Source organism: Scyliorhinus torazame, chromosome 5 (assembly GCF_047496885.1).
Source record: "Scyliorhinus torazame isolate Kashiwa2021f chromosome 5, sScyTor2.1, whole genome shotgun sequence".
Classification (NCBI taxonomy): Eukaryota; Metazoa; Chordata; class Chondrichthyes; order Carcharhiniformes; family Scyliorhinidae; genus Scyliorhinus; species Scyliorhinus torazame.
The window spans coordinates 249,413,567-249,435,827 of NC_092711.1; the positions used below are offsets into that span (position 1 = coordinate 249,413,567).

General features: G+C 52.3%; 1 protein-coding gene across 1 annotated transcript in view; it reads left to right on the forward strand.

Annotated features, from left to right (window-relative positions):
- Window positions 1-22,261, forward strand: part of LOC140421029 (uncharacterized) — a 278,045-nt gene that overhangs the window by 91,835 nt on the left and 163,949 nt on the right. Inside the window, exon 10 of the mRNA XM_072505325.1 lies at window positions 15,288-15,367. Coding sequence (XP_072361426.1) covers window positions 15,288-15,367 — 80 coding nt within the window. The remainder of the gene's footprint in view (window positions 1-15,287; window positions 15,368-22,261) is intronic.

The window sequence follows — 22,261 nt, forward strand, 5'->3', positions numbered from 1 at the left end:
CAGAACAGGGGTGGTCGCTGAGTTGATATACGCCTCGAAGCAAGCTAGCCAGTGATTAAAGTGATTAAAGGGGCAGCACGGTAGCATTGTGGATAGCACAATTGCTTCACAGCTCCAGGGTCCCAGGTTCAATTCCGGCTTGGGTCACTGTCTGTGCGGAGTCTGCACATCCTCCCCATGTGTGCGTGGGTTTCCTCCGGGTGCTCCGGTTTCCTCCCACAGTCCAAAGATGTGCAGATTAGGTGGATTGGCCATGATAAATTGCCCTTAGTGTCCAAAATTGCCCATAGTGTTGGGTGGGGTTACTGGGTTATGGGGATGGGGTGGAGGTGTTGACCTTGGGTAGGGTGCTCTTTCCAAGAGCCGGTGCAGACTTGATGGGCCGAATGGCCTCCTTCTGCACTGTAAATTCTATGATAATCTATGATGATAATCTATGATAAAGTCCTTTTTGGCGTCGCTTGATTGCGGATCCAGCTGCAGGCGACCTGGCTCGATACGGAGGTCCATCTTTTAGAAAATCTTAGAGCAATAAATTGATGCACGATCAATTGAACAAAGACTAGAGTTGGATACAACTGAGGCTTTATTGCTCTAGGATGTGTGGCCTCCCACAGCAGCTGGCGAAATGGCTGCTGAATGGAGGACACGCATATTTATACTCCGCCTACTGGGCGGAGCCCGCAGGCAGGGACTACCGGCGAACCTGTAGTACAGCTCCTACCTTACATCACCAAATATAGGTGCAACAGTGGTTTACCACAAGCAGCTCCTGTTCATAAGACCGAAGGGCATCTCGCAGAGGTGCGATGAACACCACGGTGGCCACCATTGCTGGTCAAACTTCAACCGGCATTGTCTGCAGGGGTGAAATGCCAACATGTTAGCATGGTGCATTCTCTCGTGCCCAACCAGGTTCCATGGGCTACACGATGGCCCCGGTCGGCACTGCGGGCTCCGGCCCTGCATATTCCCCCCCCCCCCAATCTCCATCCCTGCCTGTCGGTGGCCAGCACCGTGGTGGGCCCTGGTCCTAGTGCCCGTTCCTGATGCTGGGATACCGTTGGCTTGCATTGCCCTCACTGGGGCTGCTCTGGGTGAGGCCCTGTGTGGTCTCTCGGTGAGTGGCAGCTGGTTGGGCAGGGTGTTTGGGGCGGGGGGGGTGGAAATTGGGAGGTGGGCGCAGCCATACGGCCAGTGTCACTGTGTAACCAGGACCAAAGTGGGCGGTCAGTGGGTGCGCAAAAAGATGGTCGCCATAGTGGCGGTCGGTGCACCTCCCCAGTCCCATTTGGGGAGGGGGGAGGGGGGGGGGGTTCATCCGGGCCCATCGGCCTTGTTACCCCACATCCCCCGGCTCTGGTAGGGTCCTCCCCATCGCAGCACGGCCAGTGTCCGGGCTGGCAGCCCACAGTCGCTCCAGTCCGTGTCCTACCTCTTCTCTCTCTCTCACGACGCCAGGTTCGCGAGTTTTGAATCCACAAGGGAACCACGCAATTGGGAACTCGGCCCATCGGAGGCGGTGAATCGCGGAGGCCCCGGAGAATACAGGGTCAGGCATGCTAATGATATGCCAACTGTGCTATTTCCGCCATTTTCGGGGTGCTGGAGAATCACAATTTGGCGCCAAACAAGCGCCTACCGCAATTTTGATCATTGGAGGCTATTCTCTGCCCAATCGCATTACCGATTTCGGCGTTGGCCGACGGAGAATCTTGCCCCAAAGCTCAGATCATGGGCTGGATTCCCGTTTCAGCGGCTAAGTGCCGGCTCGAACGGAGAATCTGAGGGAGGTTTACGACCAAAACATCGGCGCCGACCCCTCACCGATTCCGGCACCTGTGAGGGACGAGCAGCTGCGCCAGGTGAAACGCCTTGCCCCGGGCCGAAAATGGCCGGGTCCTTTGCCATGCATGTGCATGGCTGACGACCTGCAGCGTCGCACAACACAACATGGCACCGGCCGTGCACGGACCCAACCCACCATCCGCGACCCCACAGGCCACCCCATGGCCACCCCCCCACCTGTCCCTCCAGCCCTCGTGGTAGCCACCCCCCCAGCCAGCGGCACGGATCCCTGCCGAGTGCGGCAATGCTGGGCACAGTCCGCAATCACCACACTGGGTTCCCGACCGCTGAGACCACACGTGTACCGCACTGTCGGGAACTCGGCCCATCTTCCAATGAGCTCTCATCCTCCTCCAGTTCACCCTCTGGCCAGGCTCACCTCTTTGAATAGTCATGTTCCCCTCTTTGCATAGCCTGATTACGATCATGCAGAAACCCTAACGGGAGTGTATTGCAATGAGCTACCTGAACAGTCCAGCGCTCTGAATCGTGTTTTCAGAAGTTTTATGGTCTGCTCTTTAAGGGAGCATATGGAGAATGCCCCAGAGTAATCAGCCAATATTTTAGTGCGTGCCTGTTATCCCCAAACAGCCATCCCTATGGACGTATTGGCCACCTGAAAATCCCAGACACCTGGGACTGACTCAGGATGTAGGAGTCATGGAAACTCCCAGGGTACAGTGCACAAACATGCAGGATGTGCTTCCAACAATCACACACCAGTTGTACATTGATGGAATAGTAGCACTTGTGGTATTTAAACAAGGGGCTGCTGCCATAGAGCCTGTATAGCCACATTGGTGCAGTATGTTGCACCCTGCACTCTTGGAAACCCTGAGATGCCGGTGAATCTTGCAGCCTGGCTGTCTTCGTCCAAAGCAAATCTGACATAACAATGAGCCTTCCTATAAAGGGCATCAGTGACTTCCTTTATGCATCAATGTGTTGCAGATTGAGAGATGCTCCGGAAAGATCCCGAGGCGTAAAAAACTGAGCACTGCAGTCACCTTCAAAGCCACTGGCAGAGCAAAGCCCCAAATCCCATGGAGTATCAGGTCTTCCTGAAGAATGTGGCATATGTGAGATACAAGATCTTGAAACGAGTGCAAGCGTGCCCGGCAGTAACTCACATTAATTTGTAAATAGGACACACTTTGATGATGAATCCTGGTCACCCACATTGATTGGGTCTCTCCTCCTAACCCTCTTGCTCATGCGCTGGCTCCCCTTGACTATGGGTGTGATTCTCCAGCCACATTACGCTCTCACTCAAGCATAACGAGGCCGGTGAATAGCGGGTGAGGCCAAAAACGAGAACAGCGCCAGGCGCCAAACAGTTTGTAATCCAACCGGCCCGCTCCTACAGTCGAAAGAGTACAGGAATGAGATAGAGAATCTGGTGAACTGGTGCGACAACAATAATCTCTCCCTCAATGTCAACAAATCGAAGGAGATTGTTATCGATTTCAGGAAGCGTAGAGAACATGTCCCTGCCTACATCAATGGGAATGAAGTAAAAAAGGTCAAAAGCTTCAAGGCTTTTAGGTGTCCAGATTATCAACAACCTGCCCTGGTCCCACCATGCCGACACTATAGTTAAGAAAGCCCACCAACGAAAGTCCACTTTCTCAGAAGACTAAGGAAATTTGGCATGTCAGCTACAACTTTTCACTGTCTACTAATACATGTGACAATAATAAATCAAATCAAAGAAATCGGGATCTCATCAAAGCGAGGGCGAGAAACCAATTATCACCACTTAAGCCCCATTTCCATACAATTAACGATAGACACCCCTTGTCCAACAGCCAACAGTCATTCAGCGGCCTCCCCAGAAGGTATTCATGCTGGTGCCGATTAGTACTTCGTTTGCTAAATGTGAACCTGGCTGAAGGACGTCTGTGGGGAGCTGGGGAGGTGAGTAGCCATCGTAGCTCACAGGCAAAGAGCCCGGTGGTGCTGGACTTGCCACCCCAGTGCTCGATGAGAGGTAGGGACCCTTGGCTTGGGGTGGGCCGCCATTGAGGGGGTGATGCTAACCCCTGGAACGTGTGTACCCATTCCGGGGGCAACCCCTGTCCATGCCTGACTGCCCAATAACCACCCATAGCCCCCGCCAACTGGCTGTGCGGCTGATGGCTATTACTAATAGGGAATTGGCAATTGTGGTTAAGTGAGCACTTCACACATGCTAAGTGGATTCATGTGGTTGGGTCGGCCATGTTGCACAGTGGTTAGCACCGTTGCTTCACAGCACCAGGGATCCAGGTTCAATTTCCGGCTTGGGTCACTGTCTGTGCGGAGTCTGCACGTTCTCCCCATGTCAATGTGGGTTTCCTCCAGGTGCTCCGGTTTTCTCCCAGAAAGACTTGCTTGCCTGGTGAATTCGACATTCTGAATTCTCCTCCAGTGAACCCGAACAGGGGTCTGAGTGTGGTGACTAGGGGATTTTCACAGTAACTTCATTGCACTGTTAATGTAAGCCTACTTGTGACACTAATGATGATTATTATTATGATGCCTGTGCTTGACAACTGCGGGAGGGAATACCACACACACGCAATATCCAAACTCTCAGGGGATGGTACACAGCTCTGGGGACATACCCACAGCCGGAGGGTGGGCCAGCGCCATTGTGGGGTTGGGGGGGGGGTAGGTGGAATGCCTGGAGAGACTGGTAAAGGGTCCGAGGTCAGCCCACATTGCGGAAGGAAGTTGTGCCTGGGTGTTCCTGCCTCCACCCGACATGCATCGTCAGCAGTGTGGTGCTCACCAGAGTGCCCCTGAAGCCTGTCCACTAACATGTCCCACCGAGATGTGTGTATCTACGCTGGTGTGAGGTGGTGATGACAGCTGTGCCGCGACTACGGAAGCATTCTCGGAGCTCCCGCCGAGGTGTTCTCCTTGGAGTCAGGAGAGGGAGCCACCCAGGGGCGCCGTTGGCTGGATGACCTGCAGGAGAATGGACATGTGGTCAGTGGGAGGGAAGGGCTGGGGGACGCATGGGGAGTTGGGGGGTGGATGCGCCGTTGGGTGGGGGGGAGTGGGAGAGGGGGGGAGGAGGACTTGGTGTCTACTCACTAGTGCTGCCTGGTGTAGGTTGTTGTCCTTCTTCCTGCATTGAAACCAGTCCTCCTGGTCATACACACCGAGCTGTCAGCTGCCGCCACCTCATCCCAGGCAGCACTGACTGCCTTGTGGCTCACCCTCCGGGACCCTTGGGAGAACAGGGCATCCCTCCTGGCCTGCATAGCGTCTAGCAGCCTCCCAAGGCCAGCATCTCCGAATTTTGGGGCCGGTCTGCTGGGCACCCTTATTGAGTGCTGGCTTGGGTTGGCTGAGCAAAGTGCAGCTTAAGTGCTGCTCGACCTTGTCAGCGGGGAGCTGGCAAGCGTGGTCCCAGAGAATCAGTTGGTAAGCCTTCATATGCGACAAGATACCTGTAAGGCCTTGTTAAGTGGACCAATGAACATTGAATGAATTGTGTTGCCGGCCTCGCTGGGCTAAGTGCTGGGAAGCTAGAGGCAATTCCCGCTCGCTACCACATTTCGAAAATCTTCTGGAGACGTGCACCCAATGTCTCTCCTGGGTAAGGTCTCTTGCTTGAACTGCTCTCATCACCATCTCTCCCTCCTTCGCTTCTTCTATTGAATTAGGACTCTTAAAAAGGCAATATGGAGCCCTGGATCTATTCGTCCTTTTGTCTTTTCTCCAAAATGAAACATTGAAGATAAGAATGATTAAAGGGTTGAGAAAGTGAGGCTCAAAATAAGAAACCTGTGGGAATGTCGAGCTCCAAAGAATTTCCTGCCTGATTGTATAGTGGCAGATGCAGCCTTGTCTCCAAGACGCTAACACACACATTAAGGTGACCATGATGACATTCCAGAAATGTGACATCTGAAGCCCTCTGTGGATGATATGGTGGAAATGAGATGGGTGACCCAAAGTAGCTCTGCCTGCAGTCTCTAATGTAGCATATTAATGATCAATCAGTTGATCATGGCCAATGAATGGAATCCTTTGGACCAGTTGTGAATGACATTTATGGTAAACACATAACTGGCTTTCGTTGAAGGAATGCCATATATGATGCAGCGGAGCCTCCTTCACTATTGCCTGCATTCACAGAATCTACATTCCTGGATGTTACTCTTTCTTTTTTTTAAAATAATTTTTATTAAAGGTTTTTATAAAATATCAATAACAAAATGAAAAAGGAACCCAACAGGGTTAAGTACAAAACAAAGTCCAGAAAAGCAACCCTCCATACTCCCCTCCCCCCTGTACATAAATAATAAATTAAGATTAACACCCCGACTTAATACAACAAGTATATACACCCCCTCAGACCCTCCAGTGTAAATAACAAAAACAAAAAATAAAGTAACCCCCCCCCCCCCGAGTTGCTGCTGCCATTGACCAATGTCTACCGATCTGCCAGGAAGTCTAAGAACGGTTGCCACCGCCGAAAGAACCCTTGTACCGACCCTCTCAAGGCGAATTTCACCCTCTCCAACTTAATAAACCCCGCCATATCGTTGATCCAGGATTCCACGCTTGGGGGCCTCGCATCCTTCCACTGAAGAAGAATCCTTCGCTGGGCTACCAGGGACGCAAAGGCCAGAATTCCGGCCTCTTTCGCCTCCTGCACTCCCGGCTCCTCTGCCACCCCAAATATTGCGAGCCCCGAGCCCGGTTTGACCCTGGATACTACCACCCTCGACACCGTCCTCGTTACGCCCTTCCAAAATTCCTCCAGCGCTGGGCATGTCCAGAACATATGGGTGTGATTTGCTGGGCTCCCTGAGCACCTAACACACCTGTCCTCACCCCCCAAAAAACGGCTCATCCTTATCCCGGTCATGTGTGCCCTGTGCACCACCTTAAACTGTATGAGGCTGAGCCTCGCGCACGATGAGGAAGAGTTCACCCTCCCCAAGGCATCTGCCCACGTCCCTTCCTCAATTTCCTCTCCCAACTCCTCCTCCCACTTACCTTTTACCTCCACCACCGTGGCCTCCTCCTCCTCCTGCATCACCTGGTAAGTTTCCAAGATCTTCCCCACTCCCACCCACCCCCCCGAGAGCACCCTGTCCTGTACTGTGTGTGGCCGTAGCCGCGGGAATTCCACCACCCGCCGTCTGGCAAACGCCCTTACCTGTATGTACCTGAAGGTGTTCCCCGGGGGGAGCCCGTACTTCTCCTCCAGCTCACCCAGACTCGCGAACTTTCCGTCCACAAACAGGTCCCCCAACCTTTGTATCCCTGCCCTGTGCCACCCCGCAAACCCTCCACCTGTTCTTTCTGGGGCGAACCGGTGGTTCCCCCGTAATGGGGTCCCCGCCGAGGCCCCAACTTCCCCCCTGTGCCGCCTCCACTGCCCCCATATTTTGAGGGCAGCCACCACCACCGGGCTCGTGGTATACCTTATTGGAGGGAGCGGCAGCGGCGCCATTGCCAGCGCCCCCAGACTCGTACCCACACAAGACGCCGTCTCCAGCCTCTTCCATGCAGCCCCCTCCATCACCCACTTGCGCACTATCGTCGCATTGGCGGCCCAGTAGTATCCACAGAGGTTGGGCAGCGCCAGTCCCCCCCTATCTCTACTCCGCTTCAGGAACACCCTTCTCACCCTCGGAGTCCCTCGCACCCACACAAACCCCATTATACTCCTGGTAACCCGCCTGAAAAAAGCCTTCAGGATAAACACGGGGAGGCACTGGAACAGGAACAAAATCCTTGGGAGCACCGTCATTTTGATTGACTGCACCCTACCCGCCAAAGACAGCGGCAACGCGTCCCACCTCTTGAACTCCTCCTCCATTTGCTCCACCAGCCTTGTAAAATTATGCCTATGCAGGGCCCCCCAGCTCCTGGCCACCTGGACTCCCAAATACCTGAAGCTCCTCTCCGCCTTTTTTAGTGGGAGCTCGCCAATCCCCCTCTCCTGGTCCCCTGGATGAACAACGAACAGCTCGCTCTTCCCCATGTTGAGCCTGTACCCCGAAAAGTCCCCGAATTCCCTATGAATACTCATTACCTCCGGCATTCCTCCCACCAGGTCCGCCACATACAGCAGCAGGTCGTCCGCATAAAGTGACACCCTATGCTCCTCCCCACCCCGCACCAACCCCCTCCAGTTCCTTGACTCCCTCAGTGCCATAGCCAGGGGTTCAATCGCCAGTGCGAAGAGCAGGGGGGACAAGGGACGCCCCTGTCTCGTCCCTCGGTGCAACCGAAAGTACTCAGACCTCCTCCTGTTTGTGGCCACACTCGCCATCGGGACCTCATATAACAGCCTAACCCACCTGACAAACCCCTCCCCAAACCCGAACCTCTTCAGCACCTCCCACAGGTACCCCACTCTACCCTATCGAAGGCTTTCTCAGCATCCATCGTCACCACTATCTCCGCCTCCCCCTCCCTAACCGGCATCATGATAACGTTCAAAAGCCTCCGCACATTCGCGTTCAACTGCCTCCCCTTCACAAACCCCGTCTGGTCTTCATGGATGATCTGTGGCACACAATCCTCAATCCTCGGGGCTAAGACCTTCGCCAGCACCTTGGCATCTACATTTAGCAAGGAAATCGGTCTGTAAGACGCACACTGCAGGGGATCCTTGTCCCGCTTCAGGATCAAGGAGGTCAGTGCCCGGGACATCGTCGGGGGCAAAGCCCCCCCCTCCCTTGCCTCATTGAAGGTCCTAACTAACAGCGGGCCCAACAGGTCCATATATTTTTTGTAGAATTCGACCGGGAAACCGTCCGGCCCCGGTGCCTTCCCCGCCTGCAAGCTTCCTATCCCTTTGATCAGCTCCTCCAGCCCAATCGGGGCCCCCAATCCCGCCAGCAGTCCCTCTTCCACCTTTGGAAACCTCAATTGGTCCAGGAAGCGGCCCATCCCTCCCTCCTCCCGTGGGGGCTCGGATCGGTATAATTCCTCGTAAAAGTCCCTGAAGACCCCATTGATGCCAACTCCACTCCGCCCCCCCCCCCCCCCGTCCTTAACTCCCTCGATCTCCCTAGCTGCGTCCCGCTTCCGAAGCTGATGTGCCAGCATCCGGCTTGCCTTTTCCACATACTCGTAAATCGCCCCCTGGGCCTTCCTCCACTGTACCTCCGCCTTCCTGGTGGTCACCAGGTCGAATTCGGCCTGGAGGCTGCGCCTCTTCCTCAACAATCCTTCCTTGGGCTCCTCCGCATACCTCCTGTCTACCCTCACCATCTCCCCCACCAGCCTCTCCCTCTTCCCCCGCTCCCTCCGCTCCTTATGGGCCCTAATGGAGATCAGCTCTCCCCTCACCACCGCCTTCAGTGCCTCCCATACCATCCCCACTCGGACCTCCCCGTTGTCGTTGGTCTCCAAGTACCTCTCTATACTTCCTCGGACCCTCTCGCTCACCCCCTCGTCCGCCAACAGCCCCACCTCCAAGCGCCACAGCGGGCGCTGGTCCCTCTCCTCCCCCATCTCCAAGTCCACCCAATGCGGGGCGTGGTTCGAAATGGCTATTGCCGAATACTCAGTATCCTCTACTCTCGCTATCAGTGCCCTACTCAAGATGAAAAAGTCGATTCGGGAATAAGCCTTATGGACATGTGAGAAGAATGAAAATTCCCTAGCCCCTGGCCTTGCAAATCTCCAAGTGTCCACCCCTCCCATCTGGTCCATAAACCCCCTCAGCACTCTAGCCGCCGCCGGCTTCCTACCCCTCCTAGACCTGGAGCGATCCAGTGCCGGATCCAGCACCATGTTAAAGTCTCCCCCCATTATCAGGCCCCCCACTTCCAAGTCTGGGATCCGACCCAATGTACGCCGCATAAAACCCGCATCGTCCCAGTTCGGGGCATACACATTGACCAGTACCACCCTCTCTCCCTGCAACTTACCACTTACCATTATGTACCTACCGCCATTATCTGCCACAATGCTCGACACCTCAAATGACACCTTCTTTCCCACCAAGATCGCCACCCCTCGATTTTTGGCATCCAGCCCCGCGTGAAACACCTGACCTACCCACCCTTTCCTCAATCTTACCTGGTCTGCCACCTTCAGGTGTGTCTCCTGAAGCATAACCACATCCGCCTTGAGCCCCTTCAGGTGCGCGAACACGCGGGCCTGCTTAACCAGCCCATTCAGTTCCCTTACATTCCAGGTTATCAGCCGGATCAGGGAGCTACCCGCCCCCCTCCCCGTCGACTAGCCATGACCCCTCCTCGGCCAGCCATGCGCCCGCACCCCAAACCCGGCCCGTTCCCCACAGAGGCTTACCCCCGCCTCGACCTCACCCCCCCCCCCAGTCGCTCCAGCTCCTCCTTGACCATAGCAGCAGCAACTCGATTCCCCCCCACCCCCGGCTAGGACCCATCCTAGCTGATTTACTCCCCCCATTGCACTTCCGCAAGTCAGCTGACTCCTGCTGACCGCGGCCACTCCCGCCTCTCCTTCGACTCCTCCCATTGTGTGGCACATCCTCCTCTCCCGTCCCCATCCATAGGCTCTCCCCCTCCCCCTTCCGTTCTAAGCGCGGGAAACAACCCTCGCTTCCCCACCCCGGCCCCGCCCCCTCCAGTCTTCAGCGCGGGAAAAAGCCCACGCTTTCCACCTACCAGGCCCCGCCACCTCTGACGCAGCTCCTTTTACAAGCCTGGTCCCCTCACCCCTGACTCGGGCCTCATCCTCCCACGCGGGGCCCCATCTCACCGCCATCCAGCCCCCCTGTTCCGTTTCCCTACCCCCCTCCAAGAGCCCCCCCGACCAACCTAACCAAAACAGTGCCCAACCCGCCCCAGCCACCCTCACTGACCCAAAAGAGAAAAACACAGAGAAAAAGACACCCGGAGCAATACAAAGGCCCCCCCCCCCCCGAAACAAAAATAAACATAGCATATCAACCGCAGTCCCCAATCGCCCATCCCGATCCTCAATCTGTGTCCAACTTCTCGGCCTGAATAAAGGCCCACGCCTCCTCCGGAGACTCAAAATAATGGTGCGGGTCCTTGTCGGTAACCCACAGTCGCGCCGGCTGCAACATGCCAAACTTCACCCCCTTCCTGTGCAGCACCGCCTTCGCTCGATTGTACCTATGCACTCCAGTCCTGGTATATCCGAACCTCCGTGTTCTCCCACCTGCTGCTCCTCTCCTACTTGGCCCACCTGAGCACACACTCCCGATCGACGAACTGATGGAACCTCACCAGCACCGCCCGCGGAGGCTCATTAGCCTTTGGCCTCCTCGCCAGCACTCTATGGGCCCCTTCCAGCTCCAGGGGCCCCTGGAAGTACCCCGCTCCCATCAGCGAGTTCAACATGGTGACCACATGGGCCCCCACTTCCGGCCCCTCCAGCCCCTCCGGGAGGCCCAGAATCCGCAGATTCTTCCGCCTCAACCGATTCTCCATCTCCTCGAACCGCTCCTGCCATTTCTTGTGGAGCGCCTCATGCGCTTCCACCTTTACCGCCAGGCCTAGATCTCGTCCTCATTGTCAGAGATCTTTTGTCGAGCCTCGCGGATCGCCACCCCCTGAGCCATCTGTGTCTCCAGCAGCTTATCAATAGACGCCTTCATCGGCTCTAGCAGGTCCGTTTTAATCGCTCTGAAGCAGCGCTGGATACCCTCCTGCTGCTCTTCTGCCCACTGCATCCACGCTGCCTGGTCTCCGCCCGCCGCCATTTTGTCCTTCTTCCCTCGCACTTTCTTCGGATCCACCTTTTTTGTCGCCCCGCTCCTAGTTGAAGCCATATACTGATGGGGAGCTGTATAGACTCCTTCCCACATCGGGAAATGTCGAAAAAGTGCCGTTGGGGGCCCTGAAAAGAGCCCAAAAGTTCATTTTTGCGGGAGCCGCCGAATGTGCGAATTAGCTCCGCATAGCCGCAACCGGAAGTCTGGATGTTACTCTTGAGATACAGCGACTGACGTGAAACCACTAATAAATAGACTCCAGCATTGGGTGAAGCATGCAGGAGTGTAGTATTCATCAGGTCAGTCCATAAGAGGGTGGTTTAGGAGTCTGTTTGTGTGTGCTCTCAGACTTTTGTATCTCCTGCCCGATGGAAGAAGTTGGAAGAGTGAGTAAGCCAGGTGGGATGGGTCTTTGATTATGCTGCCCGCTTTCCCAAGGCCGCGAGTGGGTGGTGTGGATAGAGTCAATGGATAGGAGACAAGTTTGTCTGATGGACTTGGCTGTGTTCACGACTCTCTGAAGTTTCTTGTGCTCATGAGCCGAGCAGTTGCCATACCACGCTGTGATGCAGCCACATAGGATGCTTTCTATGGTGCATCTGTAAAAGTTGGTAAGAGTCAGTGTGGACATGCCGAATTTTCTCAGTTTCCTGAGGAAGTAACGCTTCGTTGTGCTTTCTTTTTGGTAGCGTCGACGTGGGTGGACAGGACAGATTTTTGGTGATGTGCACTCCTAGGAATTTGAAGCTGTCAACCAACTCCATCTCAACCCCATTGATGTAGACAGGGGTGTGTACAGCACTTTGCTTCCTGAAGTCAATGACCAGCTCTTTAGTTTTTCTGGCATTGAGGGATAGATTGTTGTCACTCCACTAGGTTCTCTATCTCCCTCCTGTATTCTGACTCGTCATTATTCGAGATCTGACCCACTATGGTCGTGGCGTCACCAAACCTATAGATGGAGTTGGAACCTAATTTTGCCACCCAGTCGTGTGTACATAGGGAGTACAGTAGGGGGTCAAGTATTGAGGACTATCGTGGAGGAGGTGTTGTTGTTTATTCTTACTGATTGTGGTCTGTGGGTCAGAAAGTCGAGGATTCAGTTGCAGAGGGGAGCCAAGTCCTAGGTTTTAGAGCTTTGATATGAGCTTGGCTGGGATTATGGTGTTGAAGGCGAAGATGTAGTCAATAAATAGGAGTCTGATGTAGGAGTCCTTGTTGTCGAGATACTGCAGGGATGATTGTAGAGCCAGGGAAATGGTGTCTGCTGTGGACCGTTTGCGGCGTATGCGAATTGCAGTGGATCAAGGCACCCTGTGAGTTTATAGTTGATGTGCTTCATGCCCAACCTTTCGAAGCACTTCATTACGATTGATGTCAGGGCCACCAGATGGTAGTCATTGAGGCACGTTGCCTGCTTCTTCTTTGGCACTGGTATGATGGTGGTCTTCTTGAAGCAGGTGGCGACTTCGGAGTGGAGTAGGGACAGGTTGAAGATGTCCGCCAACACATCTGCCAGCTGGTCCATGCAGGCTCTGACTGCATGACCAGGGACCCCATCCGGACCCGTCGCCTTCCGAGGGTTCACTTTCAGGAAGGCCGATCTGACTTTGGAAGCTACGACGGTGGGCATGGGTGTGTCTGGGACTGCTGGGGTACTCAACAGCAGATTGAATCGAGCATAGAATGCATTGAATTCTTAGGGGAGGGGTGCGCTGCGGCTGGAAATACTGCTCGGCTTCGCTTTGTAGCCTTTTATGTTGTTTAAGCCGTGCCACAACCGACGAGAGTCTGTAACGCTAGTCTGTGACTCTAGCTTGGTTTGATATTGTCTCTTGCCATCCAGATGGCTTTGTGGCGGGCGTAATTGGATTTCTTGTGTAGGTCAGGGTCGCTTGACTTGAATGCCTCAGACCTGTCCTTCAGTAGGGAGTCAATCTCTTGATTAAGCCATGGTTTTCGGTTGGGGAACGTACGTACTGCTTTCTTTGGCACGCAGTCGTCCACACATTTGCTGATGAAGTCTATGACGGTGGTGGCATACTCAATTAGGTTGGTCGCTGAGTTCTCAAATATGGACCAGTCCACTCTCTCCAAGCAGTCACGTAGGAGCTCTTCTGTTTAAGAGTGGTCTTAAAAATAGACAAACCTCCAGGGCTAGATGAAATGTATCCCAGGATGTTGAGTGAGGCAAGGGAGGAAACTGCAGGGGCATTGGCAATCATTTTCAATTCCTCGCTGGCCACAAGAGAGATACCGGAGGACTGGATAGCCAATGTGGTACCATTGTTGAAGAAGTGAGGAAAGGATAAACCAGGAAAGTATCAGCCAGTCAGTTTAACCTCAGTGATGGGGAAACTATTGGAAGCAATTCTGAGGGACAGAATTGGAGAGGCAGAGATTAATTAAGAACAGGCAGCATGGTTTTGTTAAGGGGAGATCATGTCTGATCAATTTTATTGAATTTTTCAAAGAGATGACCAGTTGTGTAGATGAGGAAAATGCATTTGCCATAGTCTACTTGGACTTCAGCAAGGCTTTTGAATAGATCCCATATAGGAGACTGATAGAGAAGGTAAGAGCCCATGAGATCCATGGAACTTGGCAAATTGGATCCAGAATTGGTTGAGTGGAAGGAAGCAGAGGGTGATGGTCAAGGGGTGTTTTTCTGACTGGAAGCCTGTGTCCAGTGGGTCCCGCAGGAATCAGTGTTGGGGCCCTTGATGTTTGTTGTTTATATAAATGATTTAGATATGAATGTAGGAGTGTTGATCGGTAACTTTGCAGATGATATGAAAATTGGTGGGGTGGTACATAGTGAGGAGGATAGTCTTCAATTACAGGAGGATGAAGACGGGCTGGTCAGATGGGTTGATCAGTGGCAAACGGAGAAGTGTGAGATGATGCACCTGGGCAGAACAAACAAGGCAAGGGTATACATAATAAATGGCAGGAACCTGGGAAGCACCAAGCAACAGAGGGTCCTTGGTGTGCATGTATACCTGCCCCTTAAGGGAGCAGAGCAGGTGGATACAGTGGTTAAGAAGGCAGATGTATACTTACCTTTATTAGCTGAGGCATAGTGATTAAGAACAGGGAGGTTATGCTGGAACTGTATAAAACATTAGTTAGGCCACAGCTCAGGTATTATGTGAAGTTCTGGAATCCACATTACCGGAGCGATGTGACAGCACTTGAAAGGGTGCAGAGGAGATTTACCTGGATGTTGCCTGGGCTGGAGAGCTTTAGTTATGGAGAGAGATTGCTTTCCTTGGAACAGAGGTGACTGAGAGGGGACATGATTGAATGTATAAAATTATGAGGGGCATAAACAGAGTAGGCAGGAAGAAATCTTTCTCCTTGATGGATGGATCAATGACCATGGGGCATAGATTTAACGTAAGGGGCAGGAGGCTTAGAGGGGACGCGAGGGAAACCTTCTTTACCCAGAGGGCGGTGGGAGTGTGGAACTCGCTGCCTGAAAGGGTGGTGGAAGCAGAGACCCTCATATCATTTACAAAGTATTTAGATGTGCAGTTGCGATCCCAACGCATACAAGGTTATGGGCATAGTGCTGGCAAATGGGATTAGAATGGTTAGGTGGTTGTTTTTAACCGGCACAGACTAGATGAGCCAAAGACTCTCTGACTCTATCATCATTTCTGGCTTATCCAAAAACTCTATTCCAGAAAATAATTCTCTCAAATGTCTCAATTCAATTAAAAGTTTGACAATTGTTTCTTTCTAGGTGAATGTGCAATACTCCCTGAAGGTCGTTCAGTAGTGCTTACAGAGAAGTCAAAGATGAAAGGTCCCACAAAACCTAAGGTATGTAAATAGTGAATTTGATGCTGTTGCATGATTTTACCAAATGATGCTGGTACTGACAGCCAATATCTACGTCTCATTAAAATTAATACTTCCTGCCTGTATTACTTCCATTTTAATTATGTCCATATCTTTTGTAGTTGCTGATGGTAATAAACATTGTAATAAAGATTTCTGAATTGAGACATCCATCTCAATCAAACTTTTCATTTATAAAAGCATGTAATTTTATCATCCCTTCTTTTAAAAAAAAACATTTTATTAGGGTATTTATAGTTTTTATAATAATAACAATACCAATATGAACATAGTATATAAAACGTTTCCCTCCCTGACACGTTCCTCACCCCCCCAACAAAGAAGCAATAGCCGAACCCCCCCCCCCCCCCCCCCCAGTTTCTGCCTCTGCTGACATTTAATTTTCCCTGAAAAAGCCGACAAACGGCTGCCACCTCCGGACGAACCCTAACATGGACTCTCTTAGGGCGAACTTTATTTTCTCAAGACTGAGAAACCCAGCCATGTCGCTAACCCAGATCTATGATTTCGGGGGCTTTGAGTCCCTCCACATTAACAGTATCCGTCTCCGGGCTACCAGGGAGGCAAAGGCCAACCAACACGTCAGCCTCTTTAGCCCCCTGGACTCCCGGCTCTTCCGCCACTCCAAAGATCGCCACCTCTGGACTCGGCACCACCCTTGTTTTCAGTACTATGGACATGACATCAGTGAAACCTTGCCAAAATCCTCTAAGCTTCGGGCATACCCAAAACATGTGCACGTGATTTGCTGGCTCTCCCTCGCACACCTGTCCTCTATCCCAAAAAACTTGCTCATCCTGGCCACCGTCATGTGTGCCCGGTGGACTACCTTAAATTATATCAGGCTGTGCCTGGCACATGATGAGGATGTGTTAATTCTGTCTCAGGCATCCGCCCACAAACCTGCCTCTATCACTCCCCCAGCTCATAGAACATAGAACGATACAGCGCAGTACAGGCCCTTCGGCCCACGATGTTGCCCCGACATGGGAAGTCAAAAAACAAAAGCCATCTAACCTACACTATGCCATTATCATCCATATGCTTATCCAATAAACTTTTAAATGCCCTCAATAAATGCCCTCATCTTCCCACTTGCCTTTTAGCTCCTCTATCTCAGTTTCCTCTGACTCCATAAGCTCTTTGTGGATACCCAATACCTTCCTCTCTTCCACCCCCATTCTGGAAACTACCCTATCCTGTATCCCCTGTGGTGGCAGGAGCGGAAAGATCGGAACCTGCCTTCTCAAAAAATCTCGTACCTGCAGATACCTAAACCCATTCCCTGCTGGCAGTTCAAATTTCCCCTCCAATTCCTTCAAACAGGGGAAGCTCCCATCTATAAATAAATCTCCCGTCCTCTTGAACCCTGCTCTCTGTCATCTCCAACGCCCTCCATCCAGCCTTCCCAGTACGAACCGATGGCTATTGTAAATCTGGGACCAGACCGATGCTCCCTCCACTCTCCTATATTTCCTCCACTCCCCTCAGACTCTCAGGGCCGCCACCAACACAGTGCTTGTGGGCCAGCAAGAACGGCAGAGGTGCCGTTATCAGTGCCCCCAGACTTGTGTCCTTGCATGATGCTGCCTCTATATGCTCCCATACCGACTCCCCCCCCCCCCCCCCACCCACTTCCTATTCATGGCTATATTTGCCGCCCAGTAGTAGTTACAAAAGTTCGACAGTGCCAACCCACCCTCCTCCGGCTACGCTCCAGCAACCCTTTCTTCACTCGCGGGATTTTACCCGCCCACACAAAGCCCAAAATCATCCTATTTACCCGTTTAAAAAAGACCCTCGGGATAAAGAGTGCAAAAGGCACTGAAAAACGAACAGAAATCTGGGGAGGACCGCCATTTTCAAGGTCTGTACCCTCCCCGCCAGTGACAGCGGGAGCATGTCCCATCTCCTAAAGTCCTCCTTCATTTGCTCTGCAAGCCGGGACAAGTTTAGCTTGTGCAATGTCTCCCATTCCCGTACCACATGGATTCCCAGATAGCGAAAGCTCCTTCCCACCACTCTAAAGGGCAGCTCTCGCAGTCTCCTCTCTGGCCCCCTCGACTGGATCTCGACCATCTCACTTTTCCCCATATTCAATTTATACCCAAAACCGACCGATTTCCCCTAAGATCCGCATAATCTTATCCCTTATCAAGGGATGATAAGACCGGAAGTCTTATCATCCCTTCTAAACTAATCTCCCCGCTAACGGGTCAGAAATATACAGGAGCAGATCGTCTGCGTAAAGCGAGACCCAGTGTTCCAACCCCCCGGACCAGCCCGTTCCAGTTCCTAGAAGCTCTTAACGCCATCACCAATGGCTCTATGGCCAGAACAAACAACAGCGGGGAGAGGGAACACCCTTGCCTTGTCCCTTGGTGCAGCTTAAAATAGCCCGACATCAGCCGATTCGTTCTCACGCTTGCTACTGGTGCCTGATATAGCAACCGCACCCAATCAATGAAGCCCTGTCCAAACCCGAACCTTCCTAACTAACCTCCCACATATTATTCCACTCCACCCGGTCAAAGGCCTTCTCGTCCATCACAACAACCACCTCCATCTCCCCCCCACCTCTGAGGACATCATAATAACGGTTAGGAGCCTTGTAACATTGGCCGTAAGTTGCCTGCCCTTCACAAAATCCATCTGGTCCTCCCCTATCACCTCCGGAACATCTATCCTTGTGGCCAATATTTGTCAGCAGTTTGGAGTCCACATTCAATAGGGAGATTGGCCTGTATGACCCGCATAATTCAGTGTCCTTCTCCCATTTCAGAATCAATGAGATCGAGGCCTGCGGCGACATTGTTGGGGGAAGGATACCCCGCTCCCTTGCCTCATTAAATGCCCTCAATAGCAGCGGGCCCAGCATCTCCGAGAACTTCTTGTAAAATTTCACTGGGTAGCCTTCCGGTCCCGGGCTTTGCCCGACTGCATGGCCTCCAGCGCCTCCATTATTTCCTCAATTTCAATTGGGGCCCCCAACCCTTCCACCACCTTCGGAAACTTCAACTGACCCAGGTACTGCCTCATCCCTCCAACCCACCCGGTGGTTCCGACTCATGTAGCTTGCTATAAAACTCCTTAAACACCCCATTCACCCCTACTGAGTCCAAGACCGCATTCTCATTTCTGTCCTTTACTCTCCCTATCTCCCTGGCCGCCTCCCTCTTCCTCAGCTGATGTGCTAGCATCCTACTAGCCTTTTCCCCATACTCATATACTGCCTCCTTCGCCTCCCTCAATTGCTCCACTGCCTTCCCTGTAGATAATAGCCCAAACTCCATCTGTAGCCTCCGCCGCTCCTGCAGTAACCCCACTCCGGGGCCTCCGATATCTCCTATCCACTTGGAATATCTCTCCAACCAGCTTATCCATCTCTACTCATTCCATCTTTTCTCTATGGGCCCGTATCGAGATTAACTCCCCCCTAACCACTGCCTTCAGAGCTTCCCACACTGTTGCTGCCGAGACTTCCCCCGTGTCATTTATTTCCAAGTAGTTCTGGGTGGACTTGCGCACCCGACCGCACACCCCCTCATCTGCTAATAGTCCCCACATACAACCTCCACAGCAGGCGCTGCCCTCTCTTCTTAGTCACCCATAAATCCACCCAATGTGGGGCATGGCCCGTCACAGCTATCGCCAAATACTCAATATCAACCACCCCCGCCAATAACGCCCTGCTCAGGATAAAAAAGTCGATCCGAGAATATACTTTGTGCACATGGGAGAAAAAAGAAAACTTCTTCACTCTTGGCCGTCCAAATCTCCATGGATCTATCCCATCTGCTCTAAGAACCCCTTCAGTTCCTTTGCTACGGCTGGCACCCTCCCTGTCCCAGATTTGACTGGTCCAACCCTGGGTCAATGACCGTATTAAAATCTCCCTCCATGATCAGCTTATGTGACTCTAGGACTGGTATCTTAGCTAACACCCGCCTCATAAATTCCACATCGTCCCAATTTGGTGCATATATATTCACAAGTACCACCCGCATCCCCTCAAGCTTCCCACTCCATCGCCCTTCTTAGGCTAGCCTCCAGCTCACGATCCTCGCCTCCTCGGGCCCGTCGTTGGCCACCCTTTTGTCCCGAGCAACAGTTCCTCCTCTCCCCCCCCCCCCCATTAGCAGCACCATAATCCCAACCCCCCCATCCCCCATCCCCCCATAACAAGCTTATCACCTACTTTCCCCCCCCCCCCCACTGCGCTTCCGTGAACTAGCTCACCTAGTTAGCCTGGTAGCTCCCGCCCATGGTGCCAGATACCCTATAGAACATACAGAGCAGAAGGAGGCCATTCGGCCCATCGCGTCTGCATCGACCCACTTAAGCTCTCATTTCCACCCTATCCGCGTAACCCAATAACCCCTCCTATCCTTTTTTGGTCACTAGGGGCAATTTATCATGGCCAATCCACCTAAGCTGCACATCTTTGGACTGTGGGAGGAAACCGGAGCATCCGGAGGAAACCCACGCAGACACGGGGAGAACATACAGACTCCACACAGACAGTGACCCAGCGGGGAATCGAACCTGGAACCCTGGCGCTGTGAAGCCACAGTGCTATCCACTTGTGCTACCGTGCTGCCAATCTCCCTATTGTTCTCCCTCCTCCCCCCCTGCTTGGACATGCATATTCAGAGCATCACAGTACCCAGTAAACAAACAGTAGAATAAATCCCTCCACCCATCACCCACCAGAACAGAGTTAAATTACATTTCTGAGCAACTGCTCAAACATCTCAACAAAACGAAAACCAAAGAAAACGGAAGGGGCACAAAAGAAAACCAAGAATAATCCCTTATTGCAGAGAGCACTGCATATCGGGAACCTCACATAAATAACTTTAAACCAAATCGACCCTGCAATGCCCACCCCAAAGTTCAGTGTCCTTTGATCCCTGCCAGCCTTTTGCCCTTGATAAAGTTCATCACTTCGTCCGGCGATTCAAAGTAAAGTTCCTGGCCCTCAAAAGTGACCCACAGACACGCTGGATATAACATCACGAACTTCACCCCTTTCTTGAAGAGGGACGATTTTGCCCTATTAAATCCGACTCGCCTTTTGGCCAGTTCCGCGCCCAGGTCCTGGTACGTGTGCAACTCACAGTTCTCTCACTTGCAGCTCTGTATCTGCTTGGCCCACCGCAAAATCCATTCCTTGTCCAGGAACCAGTGCATCCGCACCACCATCGCCCTCGATGGTTCGTTCACTCGAGGCTTCCTCACAAGCGCTCTATGTACTCTATCCACCTACAAGGGTCGAGTAAACGGCCCCTCTCCCATCACCTTTTCCAGCATATTTGCCACAAATGCCCTCACGTCCGATCCTTCACTGCTCTTCGGGAAGCCTACGATCCTCAGGTTCTGTCTCCTGGACCTGTTCTCCAAATCCTCCGCCTTCTGCAACCTTTTCTGGTGGTCCTTCATCAGCCCCATCTCGGCCTCCAACTCAGTTAGATAGTCCTCGTGCTCGGACACCTTTTCCTCCACCTTCTGGTCACCTGTCCGTGGGCTTCTAGCCCCTGTTCCACCCGATCAATCGATGTCTTAATCGGGTCTGGCGTTTCTTTCTTTAGCTTGGTGAAGCTCTCCTCAAAGAACTTCACCAGCTGTACCGTCGACCCTGTGCCACCGCACCAGGATCCAGTGACTCCACCATGCTTTCCTGTGTTGCCGTTCCTGCACGAGCCTTCTTTACTCGACTATGTCTCCTTGTAAGGCCACTTCTAGTCCACTGCTCCATATACTGGTGGTGAATCTCCCCCCACTGTCTCACCTTCCACCGATTATTCCAATAAAATTCCGAAAAAAGCGGGAGAAAAGGTGCAAACATTCCATCACAAGTGGGAGCCACCAAATGTGCAACCTCCTACTCCATGGCCGCCACCGGAAGTCTTATCATCCATTCTAAAATGATGCTTTGCATCTGTTCGCTATTCCACATTCTCTTCAGCTTCAGAGAATATATTTGCTTGGCTCACCGCTCCAAAGCCATTTCAGAGCTGAATTTGCCTGCCATGTTCCATTTTTGAATGGTAAAATTAATACTTTTTGACCCAAATATTTTATTTACTCAGCGAAAACAATTACATTGCCACCACCACGACCACCATGCCGTAACTGTATCCATTGCAACTGCTTTTCCTAATAGCTTTTAAGGTTAGTTTCCCCCTGTTGAGATTCATTAATGCTTCACTGAGTTAGCTTTGGGCCAGCTTTCAGCATTTCTCTCTTACCCTCTTTATTGGTTTAAATGATTTTGCCTACCGTAGTTCCCTGACCGTGCCCTGTTTTTGGGCTAGATACTTGAATCAGAGCCCTCTTTGCCAGTGTGACATTTTTTTTGCTATGTTCCCAATGATACAGATACCATTGGTGCTGGCGGCTACAACATTGCTTTTCCCACTCTCTGTCACACTCTGCCGAATACAAATAGTCTCCTCATCTAGGGAAGAATACGCTTATCTTAAAGAGGATGAAATGAAGGTTCAGGAGAATGATTTCTAGGATAAGAGGATTTTCTTCTGTGGAGAGATTGAGTAAAATGGGCCTATTTGCTGTGGAATTTAAAGAAGAGAGCTGATCTCATAAAAATGTATAAAATTCTTTGACAATTTGACAAGATGGATGGTTTGACAGGGTTGATGCTGAGAGGCTGAATCCCCTGGCTGGAGAGCCTACAATTAGGCATGAGGGGTTGGCCATTTAAAACTGAGATGATGAGAAATTTCTACACAGTGACTTCTGGGGTGCGATTCTCCGACCCCCCACCGGGTCAGAGAATTGCCGGGTGCTGGTGTGAATCCCGCCCCCGCCGTGTCCCAAATTTTCCAATACCAG